Raw genomic sequence first — 20,701 nt, 5'->3', positions numbered from 1 at the left:
AGAAATAGACAATTGTAGTGTGTGAACTAGCTGCTGCTCGAGGCTTCGCATGCGTTATGATTCCACCTTCGACACTTCGTCCTTCTTCATACTTAAAACTACATACAATGTATGCGAATTTTCAAGAAGATAGGTTGAGTAGATAGAGCGTGAAGAAGTAACAAACTTACTTTCGCATTTATACCATTAGTTTAGGATTAGGATTGTAATAAACTATGTTAACATGTTACAGTAAATAGTATGTTGATTTGAAGGCGGTACATTCTGCTTAAGGCCACAGATCCACTGATAACCTCAAAAGCATAAAATAATCCGAAATAAGTTTTACAAAAATAACACGTTTTTGACACAAACTGTGTTGTAAGTGAGATCTTTTTGCATACAACGGGTGACAAAAAAAATATATCCTTGCAGTGTGTACACCATTCAGGAGTTCCCTCATTGGGAGCCGATCTGATAGATCAGATGGTGTATCCATATGCACACCATGATGTCAAATTTATGTATTGTCATGGAAACTGAAGCGAAGTGGAAAATTTCAGCCCAATAGAATGAAAATTACTAAACAAAAATTACCTTTATTCGAATACTTTGCTTTCATCAATATCTAAATAAATATATGAAACATGTTATTTTTCTTTTTCAGCGCATTACAGTCTGTAAAAGTATACTTTCTCACAGTAATTTACATAATGTAATTACTTGAGTCAGTACTCACTCGACACGCGAACTAACTTAGTGACCTCGCGACATTTTATGTTTTGTTTTAAGTTTTGTATATTTTATGCGTGAGTTCCTGTTAGCTGTACTATAAAATATACTTTATTGCACCAAACCTTACCAATAATACTTGAAAGTAACGCTAGATACGAAAATGTATGAGACCGATTGGTAAACATCCCACTTGCTGGTCAAATGATCGTGTATGGGTAAATAAAAGTGGACAAGTACTAGTCTCAAATCTATTGTATACAATAGAAGATATTGAATGACTGACTGATATTATCAACGATAAATTATCGAAAATAACAGGTCACTGGAAAGCGAAGAATGTGACTGGCACAGGATAAGGCAAATGTCCTATAATTTCAGTGGCAATATTAATTAACTAGTGGCTCGCCCCGGCTTCGCTCGGGTAAAACCATAATAATAAGTAGCCTATGTCATTCCTGAAGGTTTCGCCTATCTCTGTCTGCCTTTTATCTTTTGAGTTTATCCATTACAAACAAAAATACAAATCTTTTCTCTTACCAGGGTCACATAAATAAAGAGAGAAGAGAACTTGTGGACACAATTACATCCTACGTCTATTATGATTCATGTTTTAATTGTTAAATTAAATTTGTTTTTGTTGCAGTGCAAGCCGGACTTGTACGGCGGACGGCGCGGCCGAGCAGGACTCGGCGCAGCCCTCCGTCGACCTTCCGCGCACCACTGATGGAGAGATAGACTATGATGGTAAGCCCGGCTATACACGCTCCGATTTAGAACCGCCTACACACCGCCTCACTTATTTAAGGCCGTACACTAACGCTATCATCACACTTAAAAATACATATTTTATTTGATAACGACGAACTAAAAAATTACATAACTAGGAAAAGCGATACCGGGATCCCGCAGGATTATCTCGGTCTAAAATTTTGCGGGATCCCGCTGCTAGACTGGCGGGATTACAAACAAGCGTGCTGCACTACTGGATCCCGCAAATACCTCGGTCCAACTGGATTAAGATGGTGAAGTCGTGCAAACACGTGGATTGAAATTATCTTGAGGAATTGCATTCCCTAATCTGATAACCAAAGGTCGTAAGAAGTGGAGAGAAGAACTAGGAAAATGTACACAGGGTTTCTATGATTGAGAAAACAAATTGAAAAGACAGGTAAATCCGTCTTTAAAAATGAAAGGCTTGTTGTCTAATGAGTAAGAGAGAGTAAAGTTCAAATATTTTTCCAAAAAGTTTCTCAAAGTTTCCTCTATACCATCGGTGTTTTTTTTTTTTTTAACATTTACCGTTCACTTGCCTGACTTATTGCTTGTTTTATTTCTAGCCCTATATGAGGATGAGTCCGACAGCGACCTCGGCTCCATGGAAAACCACGGCTCAGTGGTCACACATTTACTGTCACAGGTCAAGATTGGCATGGACCTCACTAAGGTAATATCAAATGTATTTTTTTTTATGTTACATAATTCAAAATTTGGACAAAAACTTAATACACCATTTCAGCAGCGTGTTGGCTCCCGGAGCGTTTCGACCGCTGCGGCCGCGCTGTGATTACCATCCGACAACTTTCTTAAGGAAGCAATAATTTCCAAAATTAATCATTCATGAAATTGACATTGCCACAGTACAGATTAACGATTTTAAAGTCAGATAGTAAAACGAATTGTTGTCTAGGTATGTTAAAATTTGAGAAGTGACAGCGCGGCCGCAGCTGTCGAAATCGCTCTGAAAAACACCAAAACAAACATCTTAAAAGACGCTTATAAGAGTATTACCTGTCTAGTTTATCATAGATAAATATGTAGTAAATGTTTGTATAGCGTATGTATATACGTGTCGGGAAACGAAAGCTGTGCATCGAAAGGTCCCAGGTTCAAATCCTTCTCGTGCCACATGAGTTTGTATACATCAACAACAATCTGAATCAGTATATTTTTTCATCGACCGTCGTGAGGAAACCTGCACTATGGTAGATTATCAAATTGTGTAGGAGATGGCAATGGAGTGGTTACTCCATCAAAAGGGCAAAAAAAATGGTTCTATGTGTTTCATTCTATGTAATGACCACGACCCTCAGCCATGAGGAAATACGACTATGAAGAGATGGTAATGCATAACACCACCATGACCTTGCATCCAACCTATATACATTCAGATAGCATTACAATCTAGACTGGAATTGCCTAAACCCAAGGTTACAAGATCTAGGCTAGATTGTGATATCGCTGTTTGTATAATACTATGTTAATCCGGACAAATTATTTCTTTTAATTTAACATAAGTGTTGTGTAGTGCCACAATCTAGTTATAAGTTTTAAATTTAGTTTTTAATTGAAGTATGGTACCCGCAGAAAACCAGCGTCATGGCCCAGCCACGACACATGCCGAGTGGGGCCACTTTGGTGCATGTTTTAATTCCGGATTGTATTGTCAACTTAGTTTTAATTGTCATTATGTACCAAATAAACTATTTTTCTTTATTTTATTATACTGGCTACTCTATACTATTATTAATAAGAGATAAACGTTTGTGAGTTTGTATGTTTGAGGCGGGTAATCTCTGAAACTTCCAAATCGATTTCAAAAATTCTCTCACCATTAAAAATGTACATTATCCAAAATTGGTATAGGCTATATTTTATCTCAAAACTTCCCACGGGAGCGAAGTTCCGAGCAACATCTAAATCTCTTATTCATAAAAAAATTAAAGAACACTTTAAGCTCAGCAAATAAGTCATCAGGCGACTTGAATCTGACACTAGTGATTTATGTAATGTGTCTATTCACAGGTTGTGTTACCGACGTTCATCCTGGAGAGGCGATCGCTTCTAGAAATGTATGCAGACTCCTTCGCACATCCCGACCAGTTTGTTAAGTGAGTATTAATGAAATATATCACATAACTACATATCTCGGATGAGATACTTCATGTCAACATTTATTTATTTATTTATTTATTTATTTATTTATTTATTTATTTATTTATTGGCACATCAACAATATAAACATATGCATTACATTTTTACATTAAATCTTAAGTCTATTTCTAATGTTTACATCTTTTACAGACGTGCACGGCATTCACTACAACTTTGATTACGTTTGTTGTGTACATGTAAAATGTCAACATTATAAATGTCCACACCGTATAATCAACAATTTAATATCTCAAAGAATCATTGTAACACCACTGATGTACAATACGATCAGGTCAAAATGTCAACAGACCAAATTGGCAACAAATCAACTAATCTTAAAAATAAATAATATGCATATTTATCAAAATCAAAATCAAATCATTTATTCAGAAATTAGGCCTTCACAGGCACTTTTTCACGTCATAATCTAAATTAAATGATGTTTACCAAAGCTACAAACTACTAGCATTTCGGAACGACCACTGCTGAGAAGAAATGCCGAAAGAAACTCATTCAAACAGTGTTGGTCCCTATTATGCCAGAAGGGCTTGCCATTTTTTGTATATAAATTCATGTATAATTTTTTATCAGCAATATAACATTAAGTACATAATAAAGTACATGGTCAAAAGGTATACTGAAACATGTTATGATTGTGATCAAGTGCTGATGAAAGGAAAATATATATATACTTATACATATACGTATAATTAACCAAACAAAAAAAATTTATATATAATTTTTATCCAACGATGCGTAATTACAATTTATGAATAAATCAACGTTGAAAATAATCAACAATCAATACCAATTATTTCACGCTACATATACAAGTTTCTTAGTCTAATTATGATTAATACTGCAATTATATATGCAATTTCAACATCCTCGCCCATTGCAATGCCTGGTACACGTGCCGTACGAGTCGACTAAGGGACACAAAGGCTTAACAGCTGATAGGCAACATTAGCATTACCAAAGTGGGTTGACGTAAAGCCGGCGGCCGATTGTAAAATAATAGCCAAATCTTCAAATTTCAATGTTATTTTTTTAATCCTAACCCTGGCCTTTTTGAGGGTGAACGTTTACACAATTTAAAAAAAGTGTAATGTTTTCTTTCTTTTTTAACCTCCAACGCAATAAGAGGGGTGTTATAACTTTGACCGCGAAGTGTGTCTGCCTGTCTGTGTACGTGGAACCTTAGCTCATCAACGGGTGAACCGATTTGGATGCGGTTTTTTTTTATTTGATAGCTAACTTTTATGCGATGGTCCTTAGATATATTTGATCAAAATATATCTAAGGACCATCGCATAAAAGTTATCCTTAGATATATCGGTTCAAAAGTTGTAGCGAAATGAATATTGAAAGTCGGGGGTTTTTAAATTTAAATAAATTTGTTACTTTATATTACATCAATTTCATCAGAAATTAGACGTTCGCAGGCACTTTTTGCCGTCAAATTTTATATTAGAAAGTAATTTCTTCTTCTTCTTAATATAATTAAACACAATTTCCAGGATAGTAGACCAGCCGACACCCAGGGACAGGATGGTGCAGGTGGTCCGCTGGTACCTGAGCTCGTACCACGCGGGCAGGAAGTCGCAGGTCGCCAAGAAGCCCTACAACCCCATACTGGGGGAGGTGTTCCGTTGCCACTGGGACCTTGACGGCTCTGAGACTTCCAGCAATGCTGATAAGGTAGATTGATAAACATGTTTATTTATATCATAAAGTTTAGGGATTTCTTGTAAAAACAGACTTTTCAATAGACCTATCGCAATTGACGTCTTTGGAGAAAAGGCTGCGGTGAAGTTTGTTGCGCCGCTTCTTCTTCACCTGCGCTTTGGAAGTCTGCAGTAGAATGTACATTTTTGACGATGGAGTCGGCGCAGTATGTCGACTCCTTCCATTTAACTCTTTCACTTGCCATATCACTACATTCCCTTCTTATTCTCCTATTTTTTAATGCAATCTTGCCGATGGTCGTGTGGTTTGAATTGAGTATTGACGTATATTGTTGTTAAATAAACCTTGTAAGTTATTTGGCGAATTTCTATTAATATGCCGAGTTACGTCTTTAGCGTCTCACTTTTACTGTAATGTTCAGTAGGATTTAGTGTTCCAGTAAAACAACTCAATCCAGTTCACGAAAGTTTCGCTTTTATTGGTACCAAACTTATAATTGGCACACAGCAATACAAAAAAAACAATGTTTTCGTTCGCGTAGCACAATTTTTACAGGGTACAGAAATATAGCTATGCGCGAGGTGGTCGGTAGGCTGATATGGGACGACTCCAATTTGCCGTCGACTACAGGAATGCTAATTTGGCGCAAATGTATGAGTGTGTACACCCCTACAACCTTTTGTGTGTAACTTTTGGTATTGTAGATTCTTTAGTTAAGGCACAATGGTGAAAGAGCGAGACTCATCACAGGTGTATTCTAACTTAATTGATGAGTCTCTGCTAATATTATGTATTACGTTAAAAAAATATATTAAAAAAATTGATTCCACCTCCTCTTGGGTATTCGAACAAGAGTATTAAGTGAAAAAATAAAAAAAAAATATTTTCCCCCTTTAGCAAGAAGTAGGCGACGGCCCAGTCCCCTGGTGTTCACCTGAACAGCTCTCCTTCGTAGCAGAACAAGTATCTCACCACCCTCCCATATCTGCCTTTTACGCGGAACACGTGAACAAGCGGATACAGTTCGAAGCGTGGGTGTGGACGAAGAGCAAATTCCTAGGGCTGTCCATAGGAGTACATAATATTGGAAAGGGGACTGTCACACTTTTGGACACAGGGGAAGAATACACGTTGACCTTCCCCAATGGATATGGCAGGTTAGTACTTTAATTAAGGCCCTGTTAGTAGCCTGTGGCACTTTAATTAAGGCCCTGTTAGTAGCCTGTGGCACTTTAATTAAGGCCCTGTTAGTAGCCTGTGGCACTTTAATTAAGGCCCTGTTAGTAGCCTGTGGCACTTTAATTAAGGCCCTGTTAGTAGCCTGTGGCATTTTAATTAAGGACCTGTTAGTAGCCTGTGGCACTTTAATTAAGGCCCTGTTAGTAGCCTGTGGCACTTTAATTAAGGCCCTGTTAGTAGCCTGTGGCACTTTAATTAAGGCCCTGTTAGTAGCCTGTGGCACTTTAATTAAGGCCCTGTTAGTAGCCTGTGGCACTTTAATTAAGGCCCTGTTAGTAGCCTGTGGCACTTTAATTAAGGCCCTGTTAGTAGCCTGTGGCACTTTAATTAAGGCCCTGTTAGTAGCCTGTGGCACTTTAATTAAGGCCCTGTTAGTAGCCTGTGGCACTTTAATTAAGGCCCTGTTAGTAGCCTGTGGCACTTTAATTAAGGCCTTGTTAGACCGCTTGCTGATAAAGTATCTTATAGTCTAATTGTAACATACGAATAGCGTTAAAAATAGTGTTTCGCAAGTGGCCAATCATATCGGTCAGATTTGCCTAGCAGGTTAGTTTATCTGTCAGATTACAATATAATGTTTTATCAGTAAGTAAAAAAATATTTGAAAAAAAAAAAGAACAAAGTCACATTATGGCGATCACCGTTTTCGGTTTAGTAGACTGTGACTACATTGTGTAATGGAAATCTAAAATACTGTGCAATAAATTCCTTTATCTACTGTAGAATAATTTGGAAAGATGATTTTTTAGTTTTCGCTAATAAACAAAAGAAATCAGTGAAAATGTGATGGTGGCGCTAGTGTGCAGTAATGTATCATCCTAAGAGATTTTTGTTAAAGAATTTTGAAATCAGTATCTATATAGAAACATTTTATTTCCAGATCAATATTAACAGTCCCCTGGATAGAGCTAGGCGGTTCGGTAGTAATCGAATGCGTCCAAACCGGTCACAAGGCGAACATCGAATTCCTGACGAAGCCCTTCTACGGTGGCAAGAAACACCGTGTCACGTGCGAGATATACGCCGGGAGCGATAAGAAGCCTTATTATACTGCGCAGGGAGAGTGGAATTCCAGGATGGACGGCAGGTGGACTGATTCTGGGGTAAGTTATACTGGGTGACTTTGTAATTACCAGTAGATATTTTTGTCAAGAAAAGTATATAGATTTTTTTTTGCTTGTCCGTGATAAGTGACCTAAAGTTTACTGTTAGATAAAGACCGTTTTATTTAAGGGGGCTGCTTAATATTCGCTCGCGACCTATAGTTTTGGGTAACCCGGTTTTTCTGTTTTTTATCGTGTATTTATAACACATATTTTTTTTTGTTTGTACGAGTGAAACTAAAAATGTGACGAAGTTTATAGTTATCTATGGTCCCCAGCGTAGACAGAGAACGGTATCAGAGGGCGAAGTACGGGTTTGCATTTCATTTCTCGCCATCGAATCGATTCGAAGTGAGACTCAGCGAACCAATCACATTGCAGTGAGGTTGTCGTTGCGTCACTATGGCGCACTGTGATTGCTTAGCTTCGTCTCACGTCGAATCGACTCGATGGTGAGATGTAAATAGCAAAGTCGCGCAACGCACATAGATCCCAACACATCTTTCGTTTTCACGTACACGAAAGTGATGTGCGTATTAGAAATGAGGAGAAACGAGACAGAGCGCTGACATATTTTGTCTTCGTCTCTCATGATATGTGCCGCCCAATTGATCACACTCGTCCGTCGTGTAGCGCACGGAGGTGCTGTTCGAAGTGTCTCGCATGAAGGCCAGACGCAAGCTGGTGGCGCCGGTGCCGCGACAGTCGGCGCAGGAGTCGCGGCGCGTGTGGCGCCACGTGACGTGCGCGCTGCGCGCGGCGGACACGGACGCCGCGACGGCCGCCAAGCGCGCCGTGGAGCAGGCGCAGCGCGACGCCGTCAAGCTGCGCGACGCCAACGCCGACAAGTGGCTCACGCAGGTACCCGCCGGCTCTCCGCTTGCTTCTTGTTGTGTTGCGAAATTTTAACGAAGACAATTATGTTTACTATCTACCATTAAAATAATTTATCAATATGGTAATGTCAATTTTATGAATGGATTATTCATAAAATTTACATTACCACAATACAAACAAAGGAATCATTTCCGAAATCAATATATTTTGGAAAAGAATCGTTACGACAACGAGATCGCAGCGGTCGAAACGCTCTGAGAACCACCCTGTTGCGAAAAATATTATCTTTGTTACTTTGTAATTTCTTCTGTCTATCCTTTATAGTTGCTTCCCGTTATTGTGTGCAATACATTTTTAGGTTATAGTGTTATTTTGAAAAATAAGATTTATTGAAATATATTGATTGTCCAAAATATATAAATTGATTGTAGTATCCACTACATACCCTTAATTAGAGAATTGAGAATGAGCTAAGAAAATATTCTCGAAAATATCTGATAATTTTCAAGAAATTAAAATCCTAAAAACAGACAAGTTCACGAGGACACATCACTAGAGCTTTTAAACGACGTGTTATATATTCCAATAGACCTCCACACCACAGCACTTTTCCCTTTACAGGTTATACCCAAATCATTTTATCCTCTCAACTTTTAAAGACGACCTCGGTGGCGCAGTGTTAAAGTTCTTGCCACTGAACTCGGGAGAGTTCGAACCCCGGTCGGGTCATGATGGAAAATGATCTTTTCTGATTGGTCCTGGTCTTGGATGTTTATCTATATATATGTATTTGTTATAAAATATGATATCGTTGAATTAGTATCCCATAACACAAGTCTCGAACTTACTTTGGGGCTAGCTCAATCTGTGTGATTTGGCCCAATATATTTATTTATATATTTTTTTTCAGCTATTCAGCCCGAAAGGCGAAGACGGCTGGGAATACAACTCGCCCCTAAAGAATCGTCTACAGAAACACACCCCCCAACACAAACCCGTCGACACCAACGACACGAGATAATGTGACTGTGACTAGTGTTACTATAGACTATTTAGCCCCGAGGACATCGAACGCGCGGAGCGAAAGTGTAAAAAAAAATAAATTATAACGTTATTATTTCTGAGAGGTTTTATTGTTTGTGGACTAACGTAATGATTGAATTCTTCGCTAGGGGCGCTGGTATAGAGCGATTGCGTCATTCAAGGAAAAATATATTGTGCGCACAACACACGCATAATGTCAAACGTTCGCCATAGTAAAAATAGTATTTTTGTATGTTTATTTTTACGCTTACAGGCAAACATATTTTATATCAAGACAAAGAAAACTTTATAGAATCTATGAATATCTCGTTCTATTCCTCTTAAATTTTTCCTAAATCTAAATATATATACGGAATATTGAATGCATTTCTCTAGTATACGCCTGTTGTCCCAACACTAAAATTATGTTTTATTATAAATACCATGCTAGGATCCTTACATTATCTATGGTATAATAGGCTAAATCTCAGTTGATTAATTTTAAAAATTAAAAGAAAACATGCGCCCCAAACAGTGATGTTTATGTATGTATTTAAAAGAGTGTTATGTTCGAAATAACAATTAATTTTATATAAATAAAACACGCTACGTAGCTGTTGTCAATGCTGAGTATTGGCGGTAAAAATCAACTGTCACATGTCACATTAAGTGTCAACATTAAGCCACAGACTATACATATTTTATCTATTAATAAAGTGAGCAAGTGCAACTAATATATAACAAAGAATTAACTGGGTTAACCCTTTTAAGTACATACAAAAACTCTGTGATACTGTGTTAGGGTTTTAATACATCCTTTCCCTGGGAAACCGCACCCGTGACTATTTCGGAATAAAACATAGCCTATGTCACTTTCCAGCTATCCAACTATCTCCACATAAAAAAACTATTCAATCCCTTGCTCCGTTTTGACGTGTAATTAGAAATAAACTTTCACATTAGATAGATATATAGATAAATAAAACGTTTATTTACTAGTACTGTATACATACAGGCAATAAATTTGACAAATTTTTACCCAAAGTTAAAACAAACAAAACAGATATAAATACATATTGCACCAGGTTTACACAAACTTATATCTAACATTCAATAAGTCAAATCTTCCTGTATGTGCTGCACATTAAGGGAGAACTCACATCTACTCGCGTCAGACGCAAGTCGATACAATTTGTATTAGCTTAACCCTTATTCTTTGGACATAAAGGTTTTTTCGGACCGACTAAAGCCGATCCCGAGGCAATACGAGTAGGCTCTGCATACTCACGTATTCGTTAGGGACTGAGACACCACGAAGCCCGAGGTCAGCATAAAAAACAACCTTCAATTTGAATATTCGTCTGCGATTTTACAACCGGCCGCCTGCCTGACATCAACCTTCCTTGGGAATGCTGTTGCCTATCGGCTGCCTAGACCATGTGTTCCTTAGTCGCCACGTTCGACATCCACTGGATATGGAGTGGTCATACTCCAAACCACGTCAGCCAGCATGTAGGGACTCCATTATATAATAAGAATTATATAATATTCTAGATTTTGTCCAGAACTTCGTGAGTAAAAATCCGTTTCCCGTGGGCATTTCAGGAAACCTCTTCTTAGTGCTCCCCTACACTGTCCTAGGAACCTACACACCAAATTTCAGCTTCCTACGCCCAGTAGTTTCCGCTATGCGTTGTCTGTGACTCAATAACGGAATAGTTTTATATATATATATATATATATATATATATATATATATATATATTATCAATGGGTTTACTCCGCGTTTTCGATGTAGGATAGAAATCCAAAGGCCCCGTAGCTAGTACGTTTTTTCTGACGCAACATATTCTCATAGGTTAGGGATAGGCCACAGTATATAAAAGTCAGTGCGGACACTCCTATACTGTATAAATAGCGTCTACATTTTTAAATACAAATTTTTCACTATTGTTTTTCATTGTTACCGATATATGTACACCAAAAGATGCTTTATCTCTCAAGGTCTTAATACGATGGAGCTATAATATCATTTCTATAATTGAATTATAGTTTTATAATAAAGCAATATCTTGGTGCAAGCATATAGATGGAAAATGTCAAAATTACATATGATTTATTTTGTTTATTTATGATAGACTCTATTTCAAAGCAGCAAAGTAGATTTTTATTTTTACTTTCAGTAGGAGTGTCTGTTAAGTAGTACTATAGACAACTTGTAGACTTTTTCACTGATGATAGAAACCGTTAAACATTAAAAGAAATTAAAGCTGAAGGTGGTATTCCACTCATTCCATTACTAAAAAGACGGCAGTATCGAATAAAAATGTACTGAAATAATATAACTATTTGTTTGATTAAATACAAAGTTATGTAAAGTTGACAAGATTGTTAGATATATAGTTTTACTATCTGTACATTTCAAATTGAGACACGAATACAATAGAAATACTACCTATAGTTTAATATGAAAATATTTAAATTATTTTATTAAATTCTTTGTATGACTTTGTATCTGGCATTTACAGTTAACTTGTATGAAAATCATTATCGAAGAAGACGGGGCCGACATCTTTTTCATTTCGAAAAGTGATACGTTAATATATAATAGATAAATAGAAAATATAAAAATTAGTTTTGATGAGCAGTCCGGCGAATGGGCTGTATATATCATTGCCGCAATTTGTATAAACTTTTTTATGCGCCGTAAGGTTGGTGTGACTGTGTAATATTTTGACTGTAGATAATCGTGGATTCGGGAAATTTCTAGATCTTTTATTGCGACGAATTTATTTTCATGTTATGTTATGTTGTATTGACATGGTAAACTGAGATTATTTTCTTTCTATCAATTAACTTTACCACAATCATAAATATAACTGACAAACTATGATGATTTTAGCCTTACTTTAAAACGTTAAGTAAAAAAAATAATATTAATGGACTCAATATTTTTCAAACATTTAAAGATACACATTTTAAAAGTGTCTTTTGTCACTGTATATCATTTTTAACAAGTTGTTAACCATTTTTATTTACAACAAAAATGTTTTAGCTAAAATTTGATCTAAGTTTTGACGTATGACGTTTTTTTAGTAATACTAACGTCGTCGCTTTCTGACGGCATAAAATTATGACATAATAATTTTCAAACATGTTTAAGTTTTGGTTATCAAAAATAAACCTTAAATATTTTATATTTTTTGACATTAGAGAAATACATACTGATAAAGAATGTATATGAAATCATATGTAAGCCACTGTAATAGAAAATTAAAATTGTGACTATAAATGTAGTTTATCCAACCTTTCGACGCTCCCTATAATTTTTTATCAATTTTTTTATAAAAAATCTGATATAACATTTTATGGCCTATAACGTTAAGCAATAAATTTGTAAATATCGAATTCTCTTTAACATCGCTTGTAAGTTCGGTCGGTATACGCGTAGGCACAGAATGATATCGATTATACATATATAGAAAATGGGCATTATCACTACATAGTATAAGACTAAGTCGCTTCCCGCTGTCTGTCTGTCCCTAGTGTGATTTCTGAGGAAGGTAGGAGACAAGCCGCTAGTGAAGGATATAAAAATAATATTATTTTCCAATAAACATATAATATTTCGTGGCGTGGTAGATTAATGACTATTTGTAAAAAAGGAGAACATTAGTAGTTAATATTTATGAGCTACCTTCACAAAATATTGCCAAACATAGACAATGTGAAATGTATCTATTGGCCACGACTCAAGGTTCACATTACATTGTATTTTTGGGACATACATACATGCGAATATTTTTATTGAGATATGCCCGTTTCCTATACTCGCTTGTAACCTCATCGGTTCACGAAAAAAAAAAATTAAATTAGTGAAAAGACTGAGAAAATAAAATTTTGAACGAAATCTAACGAGCATCGGCGGAGACACGTGCAAAAATTATTTAAATATTCAATCACATAGACTTTAATTGAATACATAGTTATAACTACCATGTTGTATATTTAAATAAAAAATTAAATTATTTTATTCGTTTTTTATTTATTCACTTTTACTAGTCAGTTACAAATGTATTAGGTACTGATGCAATTTTTTCTTAACAATTTAACTTGTCACTTGTCACTTTTAACACTTTCGTCATTCTCCCATGTAATTTTGTCTGTTTTCTCACTCTCACCCGTTTTTTTTTTATCAGATTTTTCACTTTGTGTATTAATTTTGTCACTAACATCTTCACCTTTATCACTTTCATTCGAACTATTGTGCACATTATCACTTGAACTCTCTGGATTAGGGACAAGTACATTCTTCTAAAGAGATATGCCACATAAGATTCGTGAATAACGGAACATATCATGAGCCTATTACTTGCGGCTGGCGTTTTAACGGAGATACGCCCATTGTGGTCGCAATGGAAGCTAATTTTATGAACCATTCTCACAGATCACTCTCTCTCAACTTAGCGTTTACAGGTTACATCCTTAGCCAAGAAGAGTCGGGAGCCCAGTAACTGCTATCCCCCTTGAAGACATCACAGTACACTTTTTGTATTCTTGTTTTTGAGAGATTTACATCTAAGCCGCAAGCTCAGTAGTAATAGGTTCATGCTAAATCCCGTTACTTATCAGTACCCAGCAATAAAATATAAAATATCGACCTTATAAAGATGCATTGGTTTGTAAAGCGTTGTCTCTATAGTATTTGTCAATCGCACAAGACAGAGATAGCACATTACAAAGCCCCAATTAGCTGTCTCATTCCTAAGGTCGAATTGCAATATTTATCATCGGCTACTGTATCATATAAGTTTAATTTTTTTTGTCAATGGAAAGTCAAATAAATTGGAAATAATTTGTGTAAGATGTAAATTTTGTAGCCATACATTTCATGTGCATAGCAGCTATAAAGCAAAGATTTTTAACTTGATCAGGCGGTTAAACTAGCAATTATATTGTGCGCTATGAATGAACGATCTATCGATTTTACTCTATAGTAGATTCTACTAATGACATGCCATTATCGTGCCTCAATAGTAGTTTTTATTAAGTGTCAATAAGAGCTACTTATTGAAAAGCAATTTTGACTTGAAGTAGACTGGACACCCTGGCCAGGTGAAAGAGTAGCTGTTGCTGTATACAGTAGTGTCATAAAAGATAAGAAAAAAAAAAACAAATCATAGAGGAAAACAAATGAAGGCGCTGTCTCCTGTTGGCTGGCAACACTGTGTGGTTATCAACCAATCTTGACCATTATATTGGTATTGCAATGGCAAAAAATGTAATTAGTTCGTTAAAAATCCGTTTTCTTCACTTTCTTGTCAGGCTGTAACTTGGAAAAGAAAATTAAACTTTCCAAATCAGTCAAACATTCTCGTCATTCATTCATATGTCGCAATATAATTGACTATTTACGGGAACCCTAAAAAGTCCAATTAGTTTGACAAGGAAACCTCACGATTGGCATACCCCAATAGATTTTCTACTTGCTTTTTATTTTGGTTTTGCTTTTGCTTTTCATTCTACTTAAGATACCGCCTTTATTTTTCCCGCACGCCGTCTCCTGGATCATGAGCGAGGCCGGCGCGGACAGAACCCTAAAGTTCACTTGGTCGAAATCCATGGATTCGTACAGAAAACGGGATTGGCGGTCGCTGAGGATCCAGATGTTGCTCTCGTTGTCCACCTGCAATTATTTTGGTATTTGATAGCCATTTATGCCAATGTCCAAATGCCTCTATCCTTCTACAACCTGTGCCGATTGTGACGAAAATTGCTATGGACAATGACATAACTCTTGACTCAAGGTAAAATATAGGCTACAGCGGATGGAACTGCAGGCAACACCTAATTCTTCATCATTCTCGTCTGAACGTTTTCCCGCTTTCTTTTCAGAGTTCCACACTTTAGGCAACACCTAATTATTTATATACGTACTTTAACGTCATTCGGAAACTCCATCATCTGACAGTCACTGAACAGAAGCGGCGTGTTATCTGCATCAAACGGCCTGTCCACGTTCCAGCAAGCCAAGCCGTTTTTGCTGAGTTGCGTGTAAAATAACACGTTGTTTTTGGGGTCATAGTCGCAAGCCGTGGACTGGGTGTTGGGGCCTCGGTCGCCGATTACCTGCAACCATTATCATCATGAAACAATGACGTCATTAATAAATAAACAAATAATAATTATATTTATGTACATAATAAATTAGATCAGGTTTTATAAAAATATAATAGTATAGTGAAAGAACGACAAACAAACACTTTCACATATAATAAGTATTAATAGTGTATTCACTACTTGCCTCGACAGCGTTGAAAAGTTCCTCCTTAGTAGTATTTTTGTTCCTGAGCACTTTGGTTGACATTTTAAATTGTCTAGTACTGGACGTAGGATATAGAAGCAAATCTCGCTGCCTGGAAAAAAATAGGTAAGTACCCTTTTGTTTTCGCAGCAGTGGCATAAAGTAAAAAACACATATATAAAAAGCAAAGGTCCGAGCACACTACCTCGAGGAACACCGTACATTGACTTAGCAAGTTTTGTGTAACTCAAAATATTTTTTATCACAATATTGTTGAGCCACTATATATCATCATCAGCGTCAGTCATCACCCGTTTTTACGTCCTGACTGCTGTGCCCCTGGCCTTTCTTATCTATGTATAGTTAAGGAGGTTAAAGCTCGCCTCTTAGCAATACATTCTATGGTAAGTTTATGTATTCATATCAAATTAAATGTTGAAAGTCTTAGGATAAAAAAGTTGTGTTCCTATGCGAACTAAATAAGATATGCTTACCCATCTTTCTTGGGGGGCAACAACGACAAAGCCGATACTCCATCTCGCCAATAAAACTCCACACCCCCTACTTTATACGCGCCCGCGTGAGGATCGAAGTGGAAATAGTGGTTTTCCACCCGCCACGCTTCGCCGGAACTCATCTTAAAGACTATGATCGCGTTGGAACCCATGTCTGGAATGTACGCATAAGTTTCTTCCTGAGGTTTTTCGTCCTTTTTCTTTTTGTCAGGCTTGCCTGGAGGTACTATGTCCACAACCTGCAAATATACAATTATTTATCTAAATCCCTCTGAATTTACTATTACATACCAGATTCCTAGTTCGGACCAACTATAAAAGTCGCGCAGTTATATCTGGAACTACTTATCTACATATTAATTACATCGGCCACGTTCGTGTTTTCATCACAGAATTTACGATCTCAATTTCGATTTTTTTTTCAAACTAGGTACCTATTAGATTTTAAGATGCAAGGCCTCAAATGTATTCAGCATGTTCTCATTTTCATTGCATGTGGTTTTTTCAATATATCATTTAAAGAGAGACTTTTAATTTTTGCTGATTCAAATAGAGAAACCGAAAATTTAGAAATATGTAAAAAATTGTATAAATGTCAGAGTTTTGAAATATGTGGAGTACGAGATGTAAAGCTGAATTTGTTAATTTTTTGTATATATAGAAATCCTGTAGAGAAAAACCTAGACGAATTCTTTTTTGGACTTGAGAAATTGATGAATTTTTGTTTCGACAAAACATGCATAATCTGTGGCGATTTTAATATTGATTTATTGGCTGACGACGATAAATGCAATAACTTTTTATCTCTATTAAAAGGCTACAACTATAGGCCAATTATAAACACCACGACCTTCCGAAGAAATTCTGCTGAGTCATGCATTGACAACTTTTTGACAAATGTGCCCGAGGAATATATCTCTGACATCATGGTAGATCACAACGGACTGGCAGATGGACATGCGGCAACTTTTTGTACTATTAAATTAGAAGAAATAAAAAATAGCTCTTATTCTCATTACATATCCGAACGTCGCTCTTTTAACGCAAATAACAAAAATAAGTTTAAAAGTAGACTTGAAGAACAAGATTGGACTATTTTAGGGATAAATACTTTTCTTAAAACTTTACAAAAAATATTTAATGATTCGTTCAGGAAAGGGAAGCAGCGAATAAAATTTGGTAGTACTTCTAGATTAAACTGGGTGACACGTGGTCTAAAGGTATCGAGTAAAATCGTTTTCTGACTTCCATAAATGAAGATACAGATGAATCTATAAAAAAATATAAATGTTCGTACATAAAATTATATAGACGAGTCATTAATAAGGCGCGTAAATTGGCTATTACTCAAGAAATTAATAAGGCAGAAGACTCCACCAGAGCCATTTGGAAAGCTGTAAATAAAAGCAGAAACAAACAGTCTAAATTAACAAATAATAAGATTTATCTAAAAATAAATAATGACTTAATTAATAATATGCAAGATATTGTTGACATCTTTTCTGATAATTTTAAAACTGACAGTAAGTTACCTTCTAATAATAATAATGATAAAGCGTTACAAATAATGACTGTAGACAGAGTGGCCGGAGCTGCGTCTTGGGAGCCCGTAACTCCTTACGAAATCAAAAAAATTGTTGATAAAATGAAATTAAAGAGATCTTCTGGTTATGACGAGATACCCATCGCAGTTATCAAGGATAATATAAATATTTTAGCAGGGCCTTTGAGCCGTTTCATAAACAAATGCTTCGTAGAAGGTATTTTCCCTGATCAGCTGAAGATTGCCAAGGTAATACCCATTCACAAGAAAGGATCTAAAACGGACCCAAAAAATTTCAGGCCTATATCTCTACTATCCATAATTTCGAAAATTGTTGAAACAGTAATGAAAAAGCGATTGCTATCACATTTAAATTGACATAACATTCTTAGTAGCAAACAATTTGGATATCAACAGGGTAAAGGTACTAAGGATGCAATTGATAACCTGATTGGAGAGGTTACAAAAAGGCTCAATGATAAAAATAAAGTGGCTGGTTTATTCCTTGATCTTAGTTCCGCGTTCGATGCAGTTGATCATGGGATATTGATAAATAAACTCGAGCATCTAGGAATAAGAGGAAAGAGACTAGATCTATTTCGTTCTTATCTAACAAATAGGAAACAGTTTGTTGAAATGAAGGACATAGAAGATGGACGTGAAAGAACAGTCAAATCAAAAACTGAAGTAATTAAAAGGGGTGTCCCACAAGGATCTATTCTAGGACCAATATTATTTATTATTTTTACTAATGATTTAATCTACTATATAAATAAATGTATACCTGACATATAAATAATTAATTTTGCCGATGACACAAATGCTATAATACACGATAATGACATTAATAATTTAAACATTAAGATAAACAAGGCTTTAAAAGCTTTTCATGTATGGTTTGACAACAACAATTTAATGATAAATGACAGTAAAACCAAAGTGATATTATTTAAATCTACAAGTAGAAATAATTCCAATTTAGACATAAAATTTAATGATAGGCAAATTGACTTAGTGGACAATGTGAAATTTTTGGGCACGTATATTGATGAATTCTTAAATTGGAAGAAAGAGTTGTCGTCAGTTGAAAGTGCTCTTTCATCAGCCTCTTTTGCTTTACGTAGCCTTCGTGAAGAAATTAGTATGGAGAAGCTCAAAATGGTATATTTTGCGTTAGTTGAGTCCAGGCTTCGCTATAGCATAAAATACTGGGGACAAAGCTATGACTATAATATAAATAGAGCTTTTGTATCTCAAAAGCGGGCTATACGCGCTATGGTACGAATAACACCACAAGATTCTTGTAAACCACATTTTAAAAAGTTGGGAATACTAACGGTACCTGGTCTGTATTTGCTTGTGGTCTTAACTGATTTTAAAAAACAGCTACCTCAACTAGAAACGGAACAAGAAAAAATCGTACGTGAAGGAACCAGACGAAAACACTTCATTTCTAATATAATACCCAGTCTAAATGTTGTCAGGCATAGTCCGTACTATCAAGGGGTTAAATTATTTAATAGACTGCCAGTTGAATTTAGAGGAAATATCAGTTTTAATTTATTTAAAATCAAACTGAAAAATATGTTACTTGCCAAAAACATTTACGACATAGAGGATTTCTTCAACAAATAAAAAAAATTATTGCATATATCGAAGTTTTGTTAGATATTTTAAGTTTAATTGTATATTTTTTTGTAATTTTTATTTTGTATTCTATTTATATTCAAACACAATTATTATTGTTATATGAATAAATGATTTGATTGATTTGATTTGATTGATTGATTGACTTTGTTGAGAACTTACAATGCTCGTAAGAACTGAAGATTCTTTGAGAACTTCCGCAGACAAGGGGTAGCGGCTTATCAAAGCGTCTGTCTTCAAGTCGAATACCAAGATTGCAGGCTCAGCTATTTGTTTCACATCGCCTGAAATTCATGTAAAAATGTTTTAGAGTCGACTATATTAGATATAAAAACGTTGAAATAAGATAAATATCTTATCCTATTAGACTTAAGCAATGTTTTATCATAGCAAATTTGTCACATTACATGACGATCCTGCCACTAGTTACCAACATGAACTAATGCTTACCAGACATATCGGTAGCACCATTATCGACCACCCAGAGTCTGTCTTTGCTGTCTACGTTAACTCTGAACGTGGAGACGACTGTACTATTGGAGCCAAGGCAACAGGTATCTGACTTGACGTAACCATCATCCCAGCTTGGGTACGGTTTCAGGGTCTGGTTTTGAGGACCGTCCATTAAAACATAGTTGAGAGAAGCAGGAACGCCTATAATAAGATAAATTTAATGATTAAGTGACCAAAAAAGGTATTTCAACTAGCTTTATTACCGACCTACCTTTTTTCCACCTCGGAATGGTGATGAATATTTTGTTCTGCCATCTAGCTACGCCTGTGGGCATGTTATTTTCAGGTATATACGACCCCGAAGATATAGCCTCTTCACGATCCTCAGGGGTTTCCCAGTCAAAGTCTAATGTTTTCCACGCAAACTTGGGTGGGAGAAGACACGCAACTTTAGCGACAGTCCATAACAGGCATACTGATAAAAATAATAATTTCCACATATTTCGGTTCTAACTGCAATTTTGAAAGTCTGTGTTGATTTATAGTATTATAATTATATTTGTAACATCTTTTCACGAATGTTTAGGTTTTTAATGAAATGATTGGAAGTTTCGCTACATAATAAAAGAAATGCAAGTAGAAAATGAAAACATGCTAGATGACAGTTTCTATCATTACGATTATTCTTGCAAATTAATCAAAT

The 20,701-nt window shown here is 35.9% G+C and overlaps 2 protein-coding genes across 8 annotated transcripts in view; one reads left to right on the top strand and one right to left on the bottom strand.

The window, feature by feature from the left end:
* Window positions 1–13,566, top strand: part of LOC128677690 (uncharacterized protein) — a 66,501-nt gene extending 52,935 nt beyond the window's left edge. For both annotated transcript variants that reach the window (XM_053758707.1, XM_053758706.1), the window contains 8 exons: window positions 1,358–1,458; window positions 2,052–2,158; window positions 3,517–3,602; window positions 5,166–5,346; window positions 6,232–6,491; window positions 7,454–7,676; window positions 8,310–8,537; window positions 9,424–13,566. In XM_053758707.1, the coding sequence (XP_053614682.1) occupies window positions 1,358–1,458; window positions 2,052–2,158; window positions 3,517–3,602; window positions 5,166–5,346; window positions 6,232–6,491; window positions 7,454–7,676; window positions 8,310–8,537; window positions 9,424–9,534 (1,297 nt within the window). In that variant the 3' untranslated portion in view covers window positions 9,535–13,566. The remainder of the gene's footprint in view (window positions 1–1,357; window positions 1,459–2,051; window positions 2,159–3,516; window positions 3,603–5,165; window positions 5,347–6,231; window positions 6,492–7,453; window positions 7,677–8,309; window positions 8,538–9,423) is intronic.
* Window positions 13,562–20,670, bottom strand: LOC128677691 (protein yellow-like). Of its 6 annotated transcripts, none has more exons than XM_053758708.2 (8): window positions 20,270–20,670; window positions 19,996–20,199; window positions 19,708–19,829; window positions 16,335–16,594; window positions 15,841–15,952; window positions 15,474–15,665; window positions 15,072–15,222; window positions 13,562–13,825 (listed from the first exon to the last, which is right to left on the bottom strand). In XM_053758708.2, the coding sequence occupies exons 1-8, from the start codon at window positions 20,496–20,498 to the stop codon at window positions 13,653–13,655; spliced, it is 1,443 nt and encodes a 480-aa protein (XP_053614683.1). In that variant the 5' UTR covers window positions 20,499–20,670; the 3' UTR covers window positions 13,562–13,652. The 6 variants fall into 6 exon arrangements, with proteins under 6 accessions (XP_053614683.1, XP_053614685.1, XP_053614684.1 ...); XM_053758710.2 differs by having other exon boundaries at window positions 13,688–13,825; window positions 15,006–15,222; window positions 20,270–20,669; XM_053758709.2 differs by having other exon boundaries at window positions 13,689–13,850; window positions 15,027–15,222; window positions 20,270–20,669.
* Between the last annotated feature and the right edge of the window lie 31 nt (window positions 20,671–20,701).

Source organism: Plodia interpunctella, chromosome 18, assembly GCF_027563975.2.
Source record: "Plodia interpunctella isolate USDA-ARS_2022_Savannah chromosome 18, ilPloInte3.2, whole genome shotgun sequence".
NCBI lineage: Eukaryota > Metazoa > Arthropoda > Insecta > Lepidoptera > Pyralidae > Plodia > Plodia interpunctella.
Note: the sequence above shows the minus strand (reverse complement) of the source record. Positions and strands in the feature narration are given on the sequence as shown.

Bases quoted from the DNA above. Each gene is read 5' to 3' on its own strand.
- LOC128677691 (XM_053758708.2), bottom strand. From the start codon at position 20,498: ATGTGGAAATTATTATTTTTATCAGTATGCCTGTTATGGACTGTCGCT. The intron at 16,595-19,707 runs GTAAGTTCTCAA...GTATATTTGCAG, and splicing joins CTTCAGTTCTTACGAGCATT to GTTGTGGACATAGTACCTCC. The intron at 15,666-15,840 runs GCAAGTAGTGAA...TAATGGTTGCAG, and splicing joins AACTTTTCAACGCTGTCGAG to GTAATCGGCGACCGAGGCCC.